The sequence below is a fragment of the Eutrema salsugineum genome, unplaced genomic scaffold (genome assembly GCF_000478725.1).
Source record: "Eutrema salsugineum unplaced genomic scaffold, Eutsalg1_0 scaffold_6, whole genome shotgun sequence".
Classification (NCBI taxonomy): domain Eukaryota; kingdom Viridiplantae; phylum Streptophyta; class Magnoliopsida; order Brassicales; family Brassicaceae; genus Eutrema; species Eutrema salsugineum.
Window position 1 is genome coordinate 6,148,473 of NW_006256547.1, and position 18,091 is coordinate 6,166,563.

Below are 18,091 nucleotides of genomic sequence, written 5' to 3' on the forward strand. Positions count from 1 at the left end.
TGGATCGGGTCGGGTCGGGTCTCATTAATTTGGTTTGATACGAACCGGGCAGAGATAGATTTTTTTTTAACTTTATCCATTCCCGGCGATAGTGAAGCAGCGATGCATTCGTCGAGCCTTTTCTCTTTCGGCGCTCGTTATCCAATCATAACCTGCCGCGTGTCACCTCCTGCCTCGACCACCGTCGTTTCTCTTCCTCTCCCGTCAAGCTCCTCTGACTCGCTAGCTTGCGCCCTCCAGTGCCCTCATTTCCAATCGTACGCTCCTCTCGCCGATGACTCTTTCTTCATCTCTTACTTTGCATAATTGGTTCGATTTCCTCTCTCTCTCTGGTGTTTTTTTCAGGTGCTCAGGTTGTACGCATGAGCTCAATCTTCATCGTCCGGCTATCGTAGACGAAGCTTCAGGCTTCTTCAAGCGTTACGGCGTCGAAGATTTCACCTTCGATAGTTGTAGACTGGTGATTTTCACATCTTCGTCTTCATATTTCTGTTTTTTTCACCGTAATGAGGTTTTTGTTTCTGGTGATAAGTTTTTGGGATCTGGTGCTTCTTGTGTGGCAGTGGGGATGGAGGTGCCGAGCAAAATTGGCCGTTCGTGGCTCCTCCGATAATGCATTGATCGGATTGTACCAAGAGGGAACTCACACCGTTGTGGATATTCCTGAATGTAAAGGTATTTGATTGCCATTGAAATTATTTCATTACTTTTCGATGTTGGTTTTTCATGATGGTTTCAATTTTGCAGCTCATCATCCTAATATTAATGCTGCCATCGAGTTACTGAGAGAAGGTAGTATTTCTTAGTTGTTCTGTGATTTAGAGATGGAGATTTTGAGTGTATTTGTCATTTGATGGGCTTTGCTGCACTTTTAAGGTATTAAGGTGTTCGATGTTGTGCCATTTGATGAGGATCAGGGCACTGGGGACCTACGATATGTTCAGGTGATTAGTTAATAATGGATTGACATTTTGAGTATATACGACTATTGTGCAAATCAAATCCTGCGCAGTGTGGTGATGAGGTTTTTCTATAGATGGCTGTTACGACGCACAGTACATCACTTCGTGCCCCAGAGAGATACAGAAATGGTGGGAAAGTTTTTCTATTTGTTTTAGTTTCGTTGAACAGTGATATGCTGCAATAAGATTTTCAATTTGTAAGTATTGGTTTCAGGAAAAGTGCAGGTGTCCTTGGTTTGGAACTCGAGAAATGAGAAATCTCATAACGCAGATAAGCTGCAAGCATTGTCCAGCGTGAGTTTTTTCCCGGGAGTCGTGATTCCTTTCTCTTGTTTTACTTATTTGTTCTGCAAGTATCACTTACATGATTCTCATTTACAGTACCTCTGGAGAAAGGGTGGACCCAATAGCAAGTTTCACTTAATCCATTCCGTCTGGGCTAACTTCCAGACATCAGCCAACAATGTGAGTAAAGAACAAAATTTTCTTATGCTTAGGCCAAAACTTCGGGGAATATCAGTGTTGACCTATAGACATGTTGTGAACTTAAAGAATTTCTGCCTGAAAGTCTTTCTTTCTTTTTTTGTTTGGTTGCTTAACTTCAGACTTAATTATTCCGTCTGTCTTAGATAATCTTTGGAAACAGATGGAGGCATCTTTTAGGGGAGAGAGATTTCTGGGAACACGTTGGAGGAATTGACATATCCTTGGATCCTTCCAGTTTTGGCCAAGCAAATACACGGGTGAGCATGCAAAAATTAAGTTAAGCTTTATGAGCCGCCAGTAGATTAGCACCACATTTGATCTCTTCTTGTTTGAACTGAATTTCATAATATATTCAATGCTTGTGTCAGGCTTTTGACAGCTTGCTTTGGAAGCTGCATAAATATGTTCCTGGTGGATCATCTGTTGCTGATCTATATGCAGGAGCCGGAGTGATTGGATTATCGTTAGCTACATCGAAGAAATGCAGGCAAGAACAGAGAGTGTTCACATCTGTTCTTCATCTAATAAGACTGTGTATATGTTCATATTTGATGAAAAGATTGACCCCGACTTTTTTTAACAGTTCTGTCAAATGCATTGAGGTAAACAAAGAAGCGAGGCTGTCTTTTGAGAAAACAGTCCAGAGGTTGCCGAACTCTGTGAATTGCAGCATCACTTGGCACCATGCAGATGCTTCAGTTGTGAGTAATCTTTGCTTTTAGCGGGAAAAAAAAAAAAAACAATTGCTAGAATTTTCTGTAAACAATCTAATGATGTGTTTCATCTTTTTATTCTAAATTCTACAGAACCCACTTTCGTGGATTATAGGGTCAGATGTAGTTGTCGTAGATCCTCCTAGGAGAGGTCTGGATGCTTCTCTCCGTCAGATTCTGGAGATTGTCCCCTCTATTGAGAAAAGAATGAGGTCTTCATCACAGAGGTTGTTCAATTTAAAGTTTTGAATTTGTTTCCAAAGGCAATCATATTGATTTCCTACCATCAGAAATCAGAAGGTAGATCTTTATCGGTCTGTAACTCTTTTCTCTTGTTTCAGTTCAAACTCGAACGCAAAAGAGGAGAAGAGGCCGTGGATTTTAAGAGCAAGGGAACTTTCAGTTCAAGCTGGCAACAAGCTGACCCCTGAGGCGAATAATACTCTACCGCAAAAACTCATTTATATTAGCTGTGGTTGGGAAAGCTTTAAGGAGGTATTAGAGGCAAACACTGATATCACTTCTATACTTAACGGCCAATAAATACTGCCTCTAGTTTTTTCTAACTTCTAAACAATTGCTTACTTAGGACTGCAAGTCGTTATTATCTAGCAAAGCGTGGGAACTGGAAAAAGCCCATGGCTTCAACTTCTTTCCCGGAACTGACAGGTATCTATCAGTTCATACCAAAAAAGAAGAAAATTTACTTATGTTTTATAAATAAGTATCATGCATGCTTATTTTACAATTGGTGTTTTCAGCATCGAAGTTTTGGCCGTGTTTAAGAGAAGGGTTGTGATGAAGAAAAAGAAGAAATCGGGGATAAATAAAGTGGGAATAAAGAAAGTGCGTGCTAAGTAGAGCCATAAGGACCTTATTAGATAATGTCTATAACAGTTGAACTTCATTAGTCCAGGAGACCATCTAATGGATGAGAAAACAATTTTGCTCTGTTCCTTTTGATAAGGAGATATGGTTCCTCTCTTACTGTGATTTTACAAGTAAAAAAGGAAGAGAATCTGTGCAATATATTTATCATAACATCTTCTGTTGGGTATGAAGAAAGAGTGCAAAACTGGACAGAAACAACATGGCTGCAAGAATGAGAAGAAAAAAACAAAAAAAAAGGTATGCAAGCATTTTTACAACCACAGGTAAACAGAGTATGTAGCTATTCAGTGTGCTTTCCCACCTTTGGTTTTTTTCAAGTGAGGAAAAGCTTGTAGAATGTTGTGTGCCCTTAGATCCTGCCTGGTTAAGATCCCTACCACGGGAGACATCTGCAAACGATTTGATCAGCGAGAAAATTAGTATCATTATATATAGGCTTTATAGCAAGCATTGAAGTAAAACTGAGTTCAAGGCATATAAAACTCACTCCAGTAGCCTGAATCTTGGGAACAATAAGCAAATGCCGGAGTCCCACTTGCCGGAACAGCACCAAAGCCTTGGCCACAGACATGTTCTCCATTACTGTGTAAGGGGTTGTGTTGGTGAGAGGATGAAGATCAACATACATTTGCATTTCAGAGCTTGTGATGGCCACGTCGTCAAAGTTGTCTTCTCTCTCAGCCAATTCATCCCATGGAAACTTCTCCCTGACTTCCCACTCCTCTGTTCTCCTTTTCTCTGTCAAGAACCATCTCTTTTTCAGAACTTTAACGAGGTGCGCTCTCAGGATCAACCCGTGAAGTTCTATAGCCTTAGTTGCTAGACCCCCTTGAGGTACCTCTGCTTCATCTAAAACAGGGAACGCATTATGCGTTGTGTTCCTTAGCACATCAACTATTTTAGCAACCTTCTCTACGCCTTGCAAGGTTACAACCGGGGGCTTAGCATCACCAAGCTCACCAACGGAGAGGTTCCTCATCCACGGCTCTGGATTTGCATCTAAGAAAGGTAAGCCCTTTAGATGCAATATAATATCGTAGATACTCGGGTTGAAGCTGTCTCCCACCGTTTTAGCAATCAGAAGCACAATCATTGTAATGGGAAGCAAAAGAAGGTTGTTGGTGAGTTCAAGGAATATAACACAGAGTGACACAGTCATCCTCATCGAACCAGCCATGAGTGACGCTGCTCCAAGGACAGCATAAAGCCCTTGGTCAATGCTCGTGTAGGATCCCATAGCAGCGCCAAGCATCCGGCCATATGCAGAACCCATGAGGATGATCGGGAGGAAGAGACCGGAAGGTGTGGCAATACCAAATGTGAAAAGCCCCAATATGCAGTAGAGCACAAAGAATATCGAAAGGGCACTCATGCTAAACTCATTGGGAGTGTTGGAAGAGAAAATGTTTCTAACAGCATCATCGTTAGTGGTGAGAAGCAGAGTAGCCAGATCACTGTAGTAACCTTTTGGACAATGAAACTGTTTGAAGTTTCCTGATCTTCCATTTGTGGGGCATCTCTCCTGTATCGATGGGTCACAAGGCTTGCATTTCGCCAAGAAAGGAAGTCCATAGAGACAAACCGATGTGAAGAGAGATACTGAAAGACTCAGAAGCACCTTATGAATCTTACCCTTCCTGCAAAATGACCAAACAAAAGGTAAGTAAGTGACTAACCAACAATCTGTGTTAAAACTATGTTTGAGCAGCTAAAACTCACTCGTTGATGAGATTGTAAAGCCTGAGAACTTTATGCAGAAAGTGATTGTAGAGGCTCCCAAGAATGCCACCGATGACACCAATCAACGTGACGGGTATTATATCAGCTACACGGTAAGTATAAGTAACGTGACTCACATCAAACATGATAAGACCTCCTCTTCCAAACAAGCCACACTTCCCTGAGTTGCAAATCTCTATGAACTCCCTAAGAACCACCACGACAACCGCTGTGCTGAAGAAAGTCCGCCACAGTAAGGCGCTTCTCCACCAAGTGGCGACTTCCTCAAGGGCAAAAAGCACGCCTCCAACAGGTGACCTGAAGGCTGCACAGACTCCAGCTGCTGAGCCACACGTGATCAGATCCCTACGGTCTCTATCGTTGTTGAAGTAACGAAGCCAACGCCACTTGATCCGGTGATTGTCTGTCCCTCCTTGTCCAAGCAAGGAAGCTATGCAGCTTCCAATGTGAACCAGAGGACCTTCTTTTCCCAGATCAAGTCCTGCTGCAACCGCTCCTATGCTTCCAATGATCTATCAAACCCCGCAAAATCCATGAGTTCACACTCATACAGTAATGAGACTGTTAATGTTTTCAAATTTACAGTTTCAGAAACAAACCTTAACGATCATAGTGGTAGCACCAAACATGTTGGGAGTATCGACGCCATTAAGATAAGCTTTGATCTCAGGAATGCCAGGCCCAGCCGCCGTGGGAGCAAAGCATACACAAAGCACAGACGCAACCAAAGTAAGCCCCAAATTCGCTCCAGCAAACATCATCAGACCTGTCACATATCTGTTTCCCTCCTCACAAGACTTTATCATTCATCATCATACACTAAGATAAGGATAACCAAAAACAAAAAAAAAAAAGCTTTTTTCGATTTTGGCTGATTACCTTTCTTGGGCGAGGAAGTGGCCAACGGCTAGAAGCTTGTAACCAGCAATGTTTTCGACTGCTAAGTTGATGAAAGTGGCGATTAGACCAGTGAATAGACCGACAAGACAAGCTAGTGTCCATTTCAGAAATATGTATTGAAGCACTTGTGTCTTTGATCTTTTTCTCCAATCATGCTTAAACAGATCGTTCTCATTTATTCTGTCAATATTTCATCAAAACATTAAAAAAAAAAAAACAAAATGAGACCCTGAAATTCAAAATTATGGAAAGAAGAGGAAGGAGAAGACATACTCGTAGTCCAAGCTCTCGATGTGGGAAACCTTGGCACCGACCAAAGCAAGTGGGGTTGAAGAAAGTGTTCGATTAGCCTTAACCAGAGGTTGGTTCAGTGTGTTGCTCTCTGGGTCTCCTTCTCCATTGTAATTACTATTATTACCAATCTGGTTTAAATCTTCTTCCATGCCTTTCTCTCTCTCTCTCTCTGATCAGAAAAATAAGAAACTAACTGGCTTTTGGTCGGAACCTCTGCAACAGAACTTATTTAAAGTTCTTGAAGAGCTTTCTCTGTTAAGAAAGCACTTCTGAGTTGTTGTTTTTTTTTTGTTTTTAATTATTTGTTTTTTTCATGTAAATTGGTTCTCCGACTTTTGTATTTTCTTAGCTTTCTACAAAGCTTTATAGTTTATACATTTCACATACACATATACATATTTAATCTTTGCGAGACGACGCTAATGGGAAGGTTTATTAGTTATTTATTTGTGAGAGGACAACAAATATAAATATTTAATCCATACATATGCTACACTACAAGATGAGACAATGACTGGCCAAGTTAAGGAAATTATGAATTTGTTCATATAACGTAGGGATATGATTTCTGGACTTGTGGCCAAGTGTTTATATATCCACTAGATTAGCAATTTTTTTTTTGGACCGAAATGCCATCAATTCTCATTTCTTTTCTTGACTAGTCTCTGAGCAAGCATTTTCGTGCATATAACCAAAAAGAGAAAATAAGGAAGCCGGGATATATGACGCTTGGCGCCGCGGTGGTGTATGGACTGGTCACGTTAGGAGCTTTGTCGAGGTTTAAATTGGTGGTTAGAACTTAAAAAGTTAGGATTCGTATTTAGATTTTGCGACTGAAGGTTTATGAGTTTTGACACATAGTAAAAACAAATAAGGTTTAGATTTTCATCAAGATCTATTTTTTGCCACAAAATAACACTTTGTTTTTAGCCTGTAAAACGATTAGTAACTCTTATGACAAGAAAACAAATACATTCACATGTTTTTTTTTAAAGACAACATATCGAAACAAAAGAAAAATAATATAAATTTCACAATCACCCAAAATCTTAGAGAATCAATTCTGCGGTAGATAGTCCCAAAACTCTTAGAAGCTTTGCCAAAACATTTATCCAGCTAAGAGCAAGCTTTATTTTCTTTGTATTATTTGGTTTATCAAGAAAATTATATAAATAAATAAATTTATAATATATATATATATAACATGGAAAATCTATGTGATTACATATAATTTTGTTAATACCACTTATGATTCGTTAATTTGTATCGATGAAGAATGTGAATACCACCTAATAGCATCAGTTTCTTGCGGAGACTAATCTCCCTTACTTTTCCAGTGTGAGTTGATAGACATTGCATGTGTATTGCCTAACACGTTAATAACCAAAATAACTGAATTTCTATTTATACAAGATATTAGCCGAATATATAACTTTTAAATGTTGATTAGATTTTATGAATATGTCTATATTTGGGTTGATGCAGATTATTGGAAGCATATTTATCAGAAATCTCAAGTGTTGTGTACGTGAAGTCATAAACTGTTTATTTTAAAAATGATGCACGTAGAACCGTCTGTTGTGGGTATTTGTAATGCAGATAGAATTATCCATTGTAGAGTTTTTTAAAAAAAATTGTTTGTCGTATTTTCATGTGTTGCAAGGAAATAGTTTAGTTCGTATTGATTGAGTTCATCATCTGTAATAGAATATCGAGTTATATTATCAATTTCTAAATGGTATACCAGACAACAAAAAAAGTGGTGAATTACATCATCTCAAATTTTCAACTAGTTTATCATTATATTTATTGACGGCGATCTCTTAGTTATATCAACATTTTAACTATTTTAATTGGTATACGTACATGAGCATAGTAACAGATTTCCTTGAATAAAAGAAGAAAATAACAATTAAATTGACCCAATCGGTTTTTTGTTTTGGTTGAAAAGTGGCAAATATTGTTAAAAGTGGATTAAAGCATAAAAGACTTCTCCAACTCAGCCAATACATCCGACAGATCAGCGTTACATTCAACCTATCATACGTAAACACATATGACAGTTCAAATGCGTCAGCTAGAGATCTAACGGTAAGATGACATTCTCTCTTGAGGTGATCAAACAGACACTCTATTATTTACTTGTTCTAAAATTATTGCCGCTAATCACCTTTTTTTTTTCTCTCTTAGAGGTGAGAGAGAAAGCAACAATCATCGCTTTAATATTTATCAATCATAAAATAATAACAATTAGTAGTTATAAAATAATACTCTTGTCCTTAATTATCTTTTCTAGCTTCTAACATTTTCAAACTATTTCGATACTGTTTATTGATAATATTATTCTAAAAATTCTTAACATTTTATATCGAGATATATTTAATTAACCTTTTCACTGCCAATCGGCAATAAGTAATAGAGCTATAGAGAAACAACAAATAAAACTAATAATAATAATAATACGATAAAATGTCTTGTGCGAAAGATTTTGGTTGGCAAAAGAATCCAACATGTACATGTGATTTATCGCAAGAAGAGTAACGAACGGCGATCTTGTCTTATCGATTACCAGTCTGATCCAATTGGCTGTCTCTTGTATACGCCACGTGTTCCCTCATGGTTCATGTGATTTTTTTGTTCTCCCCCCTTTGTCTTTATCGCATATCATATAATGTTACCGCATCATCGAACAGTTACAGAAGCAACGAGTTAATCATCATCTCTGATTGTAAGAGAAGCCATCAAATTGTTATTGTATTTTGCCGTAAGTAATACTTGAGACATTTTTTACTTGATATCCAATTAAAATTTCAGTCAATTAAATTTTTAATTGATACTGTATTTCGGGTGATGGAAAGAAACAGACCTTAGTGTTTCGTGTTATTATTGGGAGGGCCACCTCAATAGTGAAGAAAATGGACATATAAAGATGTTCGCTTTCAGGAAGATTTTTGGAATAACCTATGGAGATATTGGTTTTTTGTAGTCAAATATAATAAAAAAAATTATTGAAACTTTTTTTGTAATGTGTGTTATTGTGTATATAAGCAAATAATTTGGATAAGATTATTCTGTGGGGAGAGTAATATACGAAATTATTGGAGACGAAGTCGACTCTGCGCTTGTGGCCGACAACAGTCTAGACAAACCTTCAAGTTTTGTTTTCTCGACAAAATTGAAAAATAAATTAATTTCTTCAAAATATTGAGAAATTATAATAAAGAGGGAATAATTATACTGTATATCATATATAGCGCGCGTTAGCAAGTTTAGGTCATCGTGTGTTGGCTGTTGCCATATATATGTGCGAATGTCAGATGCTTTGTAATAACACACAAGAAATGTGCAAATATGAACGAGATAAGACTTAAGAGGCTAAATAATATTTAAAGTAGGGTTAAAAGTATTCAGTCAAATCTTAGTTTGTATATTTGTATATGGACTAATCCATATACAGATATATATATATATATATATATATATATATATATATATATATATATGTGTGTTTTCGCAGAAACATATATAACTTAAAAAAGAAAAACATATCTAAAATTTTGCTTGGTCTATGTCTCTTTCGCTGTACGTTCACTCTTCTATAATTTTTTCGTCCTACCAGTGTTCTCTTAAGAGCTAATTGTACCAAGCCTTTTTTTGTTGTCCAATAGTACCAACCCTTAATTTTATGATTTGTATTATGATTTAATGTTTTTTGCTATATAATTTGAAGAGCATCCTTTTTATATTCAAACATGAATTCGAACGTAAACACAAACACATACACAAAAGAGGTTAATATATAGTATAATTCTAATTTAATTCCTTTTCTATATAGGTTGAAGAGCATCCTTTTTATCGAAAAGGATTCAAACATGAATTCGTATATAAACACAACCACACCCAAAAAAGAAGAGATGTTAAATATACTATTAAGAGGACCACTAACTATAATTCATATCAAAGTTAAAAAAAAAAAAACACATGCAATAATTCGATGAAAAGAGTTGACAACTTGCATGTTAACCTAGTTGTATAAAAAGATTCCGAAAACTTCACGTCAAATTTCACACGGTACCCCAGTTTGAGCATAAAGAAACAAAAAGGTCCAACATCAAAAACATTTTACAAATACTTTGGAATATATAACACCAATGTTACTCTCTATGATGTCAATCTATTAAACAAACGTTATATATACTTGGACTATGTTTTTTTCTATTTTGGTAATATAGAACATCTGCTTGTGCGTTTTGTGTTTGCACGGTTTGATCTTTTGTTTGCACTTACAAAAAAAAGTTTTAATTTGCGTTTAATATTAAACTTGCTGACGCGTTACCAAAATATAGATATATACTAAGATGTTCACTTGTACATATATAAATTTAAGAAGAAAATATGAAATATATATTATAATATTGGGAGTATGCATTTGCGTTTGTTTGCCATTCCCATTCAAAACAATCATAATGATGTATTTTAAAGTTTGCTGACGCGTGACCTCTTATCTAATTGGTTGCTGCTTACCAAATTAAATATTAATTAGTGAATCATCATAATGCATTAGCTAAAATAATTTGTTTTAATTGCAAGTGATTGGTTAATTCCACCCACTGGCTACAGAGTCTTCTACCAGTCACTTACTTTCTCTACAAATTGAAATTTTATATAGGAGATTCAATATTAAGTGAAAGACACGTATTCATTACTTTAAGTCCCTTCATTTTGATTCGTCGATAGAAAAAGTTAGAGAATTGTTTTCTACCCCAAACAAAAAAAACATAGAGAATCGTATAAACTTTTGTAAGATTCAATCATGATTCAATCAAATGTACCTTAAACTTGATCCAGTTTTCCAAACTTTCAGAATCTTTTTCTTGTGATATCTATCACACGATCCTTTGCCATTGATAAAATAATTTAATGCATAAATCCATACTCTTATTGTCAAACTGATTTCTAGTTTAATGTTTTCATATAATTTAACTGTTTAAATCAGTATGTTTTCTTCTAAGAAAACAAATTGTTAAAACTATCTATTACGGTATATGGTTAAATACATTGATCTGCAATCATCATCAGTGTGAGTTCACATACAGTTATGTGGATATACTAAATTTTGGGAGCCCATTGAGACTATGATAGAGTCGTCATCACGCGACAGATAGTCATGGGCTTTACATACAGCCTATGGAATCTATTATTAGGCCTGTGAGATGATTCTGAATCTGTGAACAATTATAACTTGGGTTGACGAGATGAAAACATTAGTTTCCATCTGTGAGTGAGAGGGTTCTTCAGAGTTCAGGCTTTGTTACTACGAGTATATCAATGTGACATTTTTTCTGCGAGTAAGAAAAACTGAATCTTTGCGACTCACCATTCCATGTTGTGAAGAAGTAAAACTAACACTTTTAACTCTCCTTGCTTGCGTTTTTTTTTATTCAGGGAATCAACAACATGCAGCTAAAGAGTTGTTTAATCTCGTACGCGTTGCATCAGGAAACCAATATATACAAGAGTATAGTACTTGAAGGGTTTAAAAGTGCAAGTAACCTATACCTGAAAATTGCATCAACTAAAGCTAAAGTCTAAAGATACCAGACAAACAACTGCATCCATGATTCATATCCCTTTGTGGAGAATCCCGAGCAAATGGAATGGATTTTAGTCAAAATATAAAACATTGGAAGACAAATATAACATTAATAAGAACTCATTAGCAGAGGCAAACGCATTTGAAACTTACAATGTGATAAATACGAAATTTCGAAGTAACAAGAAAAGGCTGGAGATTTATATACTGAAACAATGTTCAAGAAGGTACATCTCCATCAGGCATCTCCCAGTTGTCTTCTTCTTCATCCTTTTTCTTACTCTTGGTTGCTGCTGCTGCTTCTTCTCTCGTTTCTTGAGTAAACCTTGCTTGAGGACGCCTGAAAATACCCACCAAGAAAGATTAAACATTTGAAAGCATCTCTACCATTTCTAATCCCTGAATTCTAAGAGACAATGAAGGATTTCACAAACTGTATATTTCTAATCTCCAAGAATATCCAACCAATCTGTTTTCAGCATAAGAATCAATCACTTTTCAAGAGCAAACAGATCACAGGAGATAAGAAGCTAAAAAGGTAAATCTCAACAACGATAACAGAAATAAGAAATGGAGCGAAACCTTTTCTTATTACGCTTAGCAGCATCGCGAGTCCTCCGCTTCTTCTCGTCTTGTTTGTTCTCAAAGTATCTCCTTCGCTTGCATTCCTGGATAACACCTGTTCTCATCACTTCCCTCCTGAATCGATTCACCAGCCTCTCCTCAGACTCGTTATCTTCGACAAACACCTGCACGTTGTAGCCCGAACTGAAAAAGAGCGTGTTCGAGTAAGCAAGCGAAGGGCATATCACAGATGAAATCTCAGAGGAAAGCGAAGCCGTGGAAGAAGGCTCCTCCACCGCCATTGATTCGATAGCGAGATCATTCCTCCGCCTGTGGGAAACCGTCGGAGTAGGGAGAGTGAGATTAGGAGGCGGAGTAGCTTTCGTCTGAGATTTGAATGGAGAAATGAAGGAGATGAAGCTCGTGAGTGAGAACGAAGCCGCCATTAACGCTTGCTGCGATGATGAAGAAGAGATTGAATTGTGGATAAGAATCAAATCAATTTCCCCCTAATTTCTAGGTCAGTGGATCATTTACGGGTCAGGATATGAAAACCCGGTTTCACATACGGGTTCGGGTACTTAAGACCGGGTGCAATAAATAAGCTTTTCAGGTTTTGGGCTAGATCGTTTCTTAGGGCCCATATAATGGGCTTATTATTTTATTCATTTTTTTCTGAGTGAGTTTTAATTACTTGTTTTTTCTTTTTATAATCATCAGTTTGATACTCTTATTACTTGTTTATTTAGATTTGTAGAGAGGTTTAAAAGCGTTTTTAATATTTCAATGTCTGCTATATCTTATATAAATATTTCCCATGGGAAGCGATAATGGTGGTGACTGTCTACGTGAACTTCCTCTTTATTAAATCAAAAGGAATTGTATTCTTTCAAAATATACTATAGTAAGGTAAATTAAAGGTACTTTTGGAGGTTGCTTACTTGCTTAATTAATATAAAAAATGTACATGATTTAAAAAATCAAGATTTGATGCAACTAAACCAAGTCTTTAGATTGGCCGATTGGGCTGTTGTCGATCTCCCATGAATCTTACATAAAAGTATTTATATTTTTTTTCTTAGCTAATCTATGATAAAATGTGGAAATTCGTAAATCAACATATTTTTAATATGATATTTTATAAAATGACTATAATATTAAAACCCCATCTTTTGAGTGTCAGGATTGAGCTCCGCTCATTATTTTTAAGTCGCTCAATTATTTTAGTTTTGTTGAAAGTGTCCAGAACAATCCTATAAATTTTTTAAAACTGTTCATTTCAGACAAACTTTTGCTTCTGATTTTCACCAAGAGAAGCAAACTGCTGTATTAGATCTCTTAATTAGTTATAAATTACAAGGGTAAATTAGGTCTTTGAAAAAAAAAAGAATTAATATGTGCATAACCATAAACATCAAACTCTATAACGAGAAAGTACTAAACTAGCTTTTTTTTTTTTTTTTTTTTTTGCTATCTTTCCATGCAGGCACTTTCAATTATAATCATTTGATTTTGATTCAAAAATCGTTGCCTTTTCCGATGTTACACGTTGTCCACGCCTAAAAGGGTTTTGAACATAAGGATACCGAGGACGAGTGTTATGAAGATATTAATCGGTTCAAACGAACCTCAAATTCATAGTACTCGGGTTTTCGATATTAATCGGTTCAAATCCTCTAATCCTTGAAAAAAAAATTCTTGGCTCATTTTGTTTTGAACAAGTGAGAAAAATATCAAAAAGATTTGATAGTTGATTCCTTTAATGTTAAGTAGGAATAGGATTTTAGTGGATGCTTGAACCTTAACGATCCACAAAGTTCCGACTAATATCTCATTAAAATTAAGTGAAATTAGTGTGTACCAACATCAATTGTTATTAATTATATTAGTAATACAATTTGTAGCCGCACCTGCACAGAGTACGACGTGTGGCATTTGGGTTGGGCGAGACCTTAGTTTTTTTAACATCCCTTAATTTTTCTAGTGGACTAACTTTCAGAATTAGCTATATGATGATGGCGACTGCTTATTGTCATCCTCCAAATGTTCTTATTAGATTTTGTCTGTGTAATGATTCAGAAATTCATGTCTATGCAAAATCATCCGTATAGTACATATACTACTATGTTCCATAGATTATCGTTCAAATATATAGGAACACAATTCTGTATCGCTCAAAGTGATGAAGATCGTTGATTCGTATTATATGAGACCGAGTATCCAAAAGATTAGTAATCTCTATTCTCATTCATGATAAAAAACAATGTACGACAAAGACCAAAAGATTAATGCATCTATACGAGAATACATCTACATCACAAATGGCGATGTTTGAGTTTGAAGCATTGTGTTCGGCCACCATCACGAAATTGTGTTACAGTTTCAAACATCACATGTTTTATCATGTTTGATTGAAGTCATTGAACCAACCAAGAAGAGTCATTGGAAAAGTTAGAAAGATTTTGTTTTTTTTAAATCATTGTGTATAAAATAGTAACAAGAGCTTGAAAAGGATTAAGAAAAATCCTCTCCACTTAAATAGTGGAGAGCCAACACATAAGACGTGACACATGGATTAATCTATTGATTAGGTCACTTATTTAATGTTTAGAGTGTTTTTTTTTTGAACGACGTTTATAAAGAGTTAAAGACGGAACAAATGTTATTGACTTCTTTTTTTTCTACAAGTGACATTGCTTGAGCCCAAAGGATAATACGGCGGTGAACTTGGTGGTATAAGTAGAAACTTGAAAAAGAATATTAAGCTCAATGTCCAAACTTTTCTCCGAATGAACAACTAATCAAGAAGTTTAATATTTATTTTAATTAGTGTGTCCAGATTAAATGTGAGTGGGTCAAAACTTCTGGACGTATTGCAATAAGAAGAAAATTTTAAAATACATTAAATAAAATTCAGCATATAGACGTATATATTTTATGGATTATGGATTTAAGAATTATTGTAATATGAACGAATGATTATAACGTTTTTATTGGAGGAAAGCACACAGGATTGATGCTGTTTCTCTAAACTTTAAAGAATGAGGTTTTATTTATTTATCAAACATCATGTTATTTGAGTAAAACATGACTCTCATTTTTTTAGAGAAATAGGACTTACAAAAAAAAGTATAGTTAGTCATTTATTTAATTAACCCTCTCAAGATAGTTAAACGTAAATAACTACAGTATATTATAAACGCAAACTTAAAGAAAAAACAATAACGAATGCCAGTGTATGAGTGAGTGTAGAATATTCCAATCTATATGCCGACTTATTTAAAATGTTTTCATGAAATTAAAGATTTTGCCATTTTCTAATTTTAAAAGTTTAGTTTGAAGAAGAACTTTATATATTGTTTTGTCTTCTCTTCTTATTCGATTTGAAAATTCCTTTATCTTTCCTTGTTTTCTACGCATATTCTCACTCTTTCGCACACAGTCAGACACACACACACACACTTAACGATATTCAATTCCATTTTATAATCATAAACATAACTTTTTGCCTTTTTCGAGTTTATATCGGCGATTCTTAAAGATGAGTCGAATATGGTTTTGTCGTTGCTCGCTCACTGAAGAAAAAAAAAAAAAACAATAAATCACTGCCAATATAAAAAGTAAGTTTTTTTCTGGCGAATTCTAAATCAAGCTTGAATTTTCCCTGCAACTGAGGGTGGGTACCTTTCTCTTCCCAAAAAGTTCTGATTTATTATACATTTTTTTATATTTATTTGTAATTTCTCCTTTTGGTATTTTATATTTACTCCCTCGTCATCTCTTTTTGTATTTTTTGTTTATAGTTTCTTATTTACAGATGAAGAAGAAGAAGAAGCAGAAGAACCAGAATAAAGAAGAAGAGAGAAGAAAGCTTTCAAAATCAGGATTTCTAGGGTCTGTCTTCCCCTGTAAGTTTCTTGATTCTCCTCTTTGACTTTTGACAAAATTTTCTTCAGGTCTATATATTCTAGGGATGGACATACACATATATACCCACTCTTTAATCTATATGTTCAATTAGTATTTGTTCTTCAGTAATTTTAGCCAAAATCTCTATTAGTTTCTTGATTTATTAAGAGTTAATCCCCAGCTCCGTGTTTTGTTTTAATGAAATCTGATTAATTGCTTGTAAGAACTCGGATTACCTAAAAGAAATTGTCTTTTTTTTTTTCCCTGAAGTGGAAAATTATTCATAAATCATATAACTAGTAGCGGTTTCAATTACAAATCAAATCTGTCGGATCTGATTAGTCCAAGATTGAATCTTTTTCTCTTTCTTAACTGTTCCATCAATAAAAGTCTGAATCGTTGTTGTTTTTCTACCAATTGTAACTACGTTCTTGGTAAAATCTCTATATGAATGTGTTTATTAGATTCAGCAGTTAGATAAATAGACTGTCACTGTTTGATTCAGATTGCGTTTTTGGTTAAACATTTACAGAGAGGGAATGTCAAAAGCGTATTAAAGCCGAGGATTTTACTAAGAAAATGTTGACGCTTGGAGAAGATCACTCCGGTAGAATCCGTTCAAGCTCGAGCAGGTCAAGGCCTAGGAAGCTTCGGATTCATGGCTACAAGATTCCTGATCTCAACGCAGATCCTTGCTTGGATATGGATAGGGAAGAAACAGAGGAGGTGGTAGGATTCAAACCTCAGGATGCAGATTATTTACAAAACGTTCCTCAGCTCGTTTACGAGCTAGAGGTGGAGATACTCGCACGCGTCCCGCGTTTCGAGTATTGGAAACTCAAGTTTCTAAGTAAGCAGTTTTCGCGTTTACTAAAAAGCGGTGAGATATTCAAGGTGAGAAGAGAACGCGGTTTAGCTGAACCCTCTGTCTTTATGCTCTCGAGCGGCGACACTCGTTGGACCATGTTCGATAAGGACTTTGAGAATTGCCAGAAGCTTCCTGAACTTCCTTCAGATATTTGCTTCTTCGGTGGAGATAAAGAATCGCTTTGCGCTGGAACACATTTGATTGTCATTGGCAAAGAAGAGAAGAGCATTGCGTTGTGGCGTTACGAGCTAGAGACGAACAAGTGGTTCAAAGGTCCTGGAATGATCACACCACGAATCTTATTCGCTTCTGCTACTTGTGGAACCGTCGTGTTTGTAGCTGGAGGTTTGAGAATAGATGAGAACAGGTCTATGGAAGTTGTGAACAGTGTCGAGAAGTACGACTCTGAGACCAAAACCTGGACGCTGCTTCACGGAATGCACAAGCGGCGGAAATTTTGCTCAGGATGTTACTTGCGCGGCAAGTTTTATGTCCTTGGTGGCAGAGATGAGAATGATCAAAACCTAACTTGCGGAGAACGTTACGACGAGGGAACAGACACTTGGGAGCTAATACCGGACATTTTCAAAGACATGTATTTCTCTTCTGCTCAGTCTCCACCGCTCATCGCCGTGGTGAATGAAGAACTTTACTCGTTGGAAACATCGGCGAACGAGCTCCGCGTTTATGATGCAAACGCAAACGCTTGGAAGAAGCTTGGGGATGTGCCTGTGAGAGCTAAGTCTAATGGAGGATGGGGCGTTGCGTTTAAGTCGCTTGGAGATAAGCTGCTTGTGATTGGAGCATCGTCGGGACTATCTCGGACCGAGACTATGTCGGTTTACACGTGTCGTCCATCCGCTGATCCTGACGACAAGCTGGACTGGGAGGAGTCTAAACGCTGCTGTGGCGTTCGGCTCAATCATTTTATCTTAAACTGTTGTGTGATGATTGCTTAAGAGGTCTTCTCTAGAGCAAAGCAAAACTGGAGTAGCTTTTTGTGTTTTGTGTGTGTTTGAATAAAATGTTGTAGCGTACTGGCGTCTCAAGACGCTGAAACTTACTCGATGTTGTGGATTCTATTTCTTGTTCGGCGTTTTTGCGTCTTGTGTATGTTTTGGTAAACGCCAGTGTTTCTTCGTTTTGTGAGCCTTAAGCATTTGTGTGAAAA

General features: G+C 36.3%; 4 protein-coding genes across 4 annotated transcripts; 2 read left to right on the forward strand and 2 right to left on the reverse strand.

The window, feature by feature from the left end:
• The first annotated feature begins 80 nt into the window (after nucleotides 1-80).
• Nucleotides 81-3,185, forward strand: LOC18013221 (uncharacterized RNA methyltransferase pc1998). Its single transcript, XM_024151127.1, has 15 exons — nucleotides 81-257; nucleotides 346-460; nucleotides 564-675; nucleotides 748-792; nucleotides 877-944; nucleotides 1,037-1,091; nucleotides 1,177-1,256; nucleotides 1,344-1,427; nucleotides 1,592-1,705; nucleotides 1,817-1,935; nucleotides 2,032-2,149; nucleotides 2,255-2,388; nucleotides 2,503-2,656; nucleotides 2,751-2,830; nucleotides 2,923-3,185. The coding sequence occupies exons 1-15, from the start codon at nucleotides 103-105 to the stop codon at nucleotides 3,020-3,022; spliced, it is 1,533 nt and encodes a 510-aa protein (XP_024006895.1). The 5' UTR covers nucleotides 81-102; the 3' UTR covers nucleotides 3,023-3,185.
• LOC18013179 (chloride channel protein CLC-b) lies at nucleotides 3,119-6,278 on the reverse strand. The gene is made up of 6 exons (XM_006395415.2): nucleotides 5,966-6,278; nucleotides 5,672-5,872; nucleotides 5,392-5,569; nucleotides 4,772-5,304; nucleotides 3,540-4,689; nucleotides 3,119-3,441 (listed from the first exon to the last, which is right to left on the reverse strand). Exons 1-6 carry the CDS (start codon nucleotides 6,133-6,135, stop codon nucleotides 3,337-3,339), a joined length of 2,337 nt encoding a protein of 778 aa, XP_006395477.1. The 5' UTR covers nucleotides 6,136-6,278; the 3' UTR covers nucleotides 3,119-3,336.
• A 5,301-nt stretch (nucleotides 6,279-11,579) lies between these two features.
• LOC18013180 (30S ribosomal protein S21, chloroplastic) lies at nucleotides 11,580-12,654 on the reverse strand. Its single transcript, XM_006395416.2, has 2 exons — nucleotides 12,162-12,654; nucleotides 11,580-11,919 (listed from the first exon to the last, which is right to left on the reverse strand). Exons 1-2 carry the CDS (start codon nucleotides 12,587-12,589, stop codon nucleotides 11,799-11,801), a joined length of 549 nt encoding a protein of 182 aa, XP_006395478.1. The 5' UTR covers nucleotides 12,590-12,654; the 3' UTR covers nucleotides 11,580-11,798.
• Nucleotides 12,655-15,721: 3,067 nt separating this feature from the next.
• Nucleotides 15,722-17,979, forward strand: LOC18013051 (F-box/kelch-repeat protein At3g27150). The gene is made up of 3 exons (XM_006395417.2): nucleotides 15,722-15,819; nucleotides 15,947-16,051; nucleotides 16,585-17,979. The coding sequence occupies exon 3, from the start codon at nucleotides 16,632-16,634 to the stop codon at nucleotides 17,877-17,879; it is 1,248 nt and encodes a 415-aa protein (XP_006395479.1). The 5' UTR covers nucleotides 15,722-15,819; nucleotides 15,947-16,051; nucleotides 16,585-16,631; the 3' UTR covers nucleotides 17,880-17,979.
• Nucleotides 17,980-18,091: the final 112 nt, after the last annotated feature.

Excerpts from the sequence above, each read along its gene's own strand:
- LOC18013221 (XM_024151127.1), top strand. The coding sequence starts at position 103 with ATGCATTCGTCGAGCCTTTTCTCTTTCGGCGCTCGTTATCCAATCATA. Across the intron at positions 676-747 it reads GGATATTCCTGAATGTAAAG|CTCATCATCCTAATATTAAT; the intron begins GTATTTGATTGC and ends TCAATTTTGCAG. Across the intron at positions 1,936-2,031 it reads GCTACATCGAAGAAATGCAG|TTCTGTCAAATGCATTGAGG; the intron begins GCAAGAACAGAG and ends TTTTTTTAACAG.
- LOC18013179 (XM_006395415.2), bottom strand. The coding sequence starts at position 6,135 with ATGGAAGAAGATTTAAACCAGATTGGTAATAATAGTAATTACAATGGA. Across the intron at positions 5,570-5,671 it reads CACTTCCTCGCCCAAGAAAG|ATATGTGACAGGTCTGATGA; the intron begins GTAATCAGCCAA and ends GGAGGGAAACAG. Across the intron at positions 4,690-4,771 it reads CTTTACAATCTCATCAACGA|GAAGGGTAAGATTCATAAGG; the intron begins GTGAGTTTTAGC and ends GTCATTTTGCAG.
- LOC18013180 (XM_006395416.2), bottom strand. The coding sequence starts at position 12,589 with ATGGCGGCTTCGTTCTCACTCACGAGCTTCATCTCCTTCATTTCTCCA. Across the intron at positions 11,920-12,161 it reads GCTAAGCGTAATAAGAAAAG|GCGTCCTCAAGCAAGGTTTA; the intron begins GTTTCGCTCCAT and ends GGGTATTTTCAG.
- LOC18013051 (XM_006395417.2), top strand. The coding sequence starts at position 16,632 with ATGTTGACGCTTGGAGAAGATCACTCCGGTAGAATCCGTTCAAGCTCG.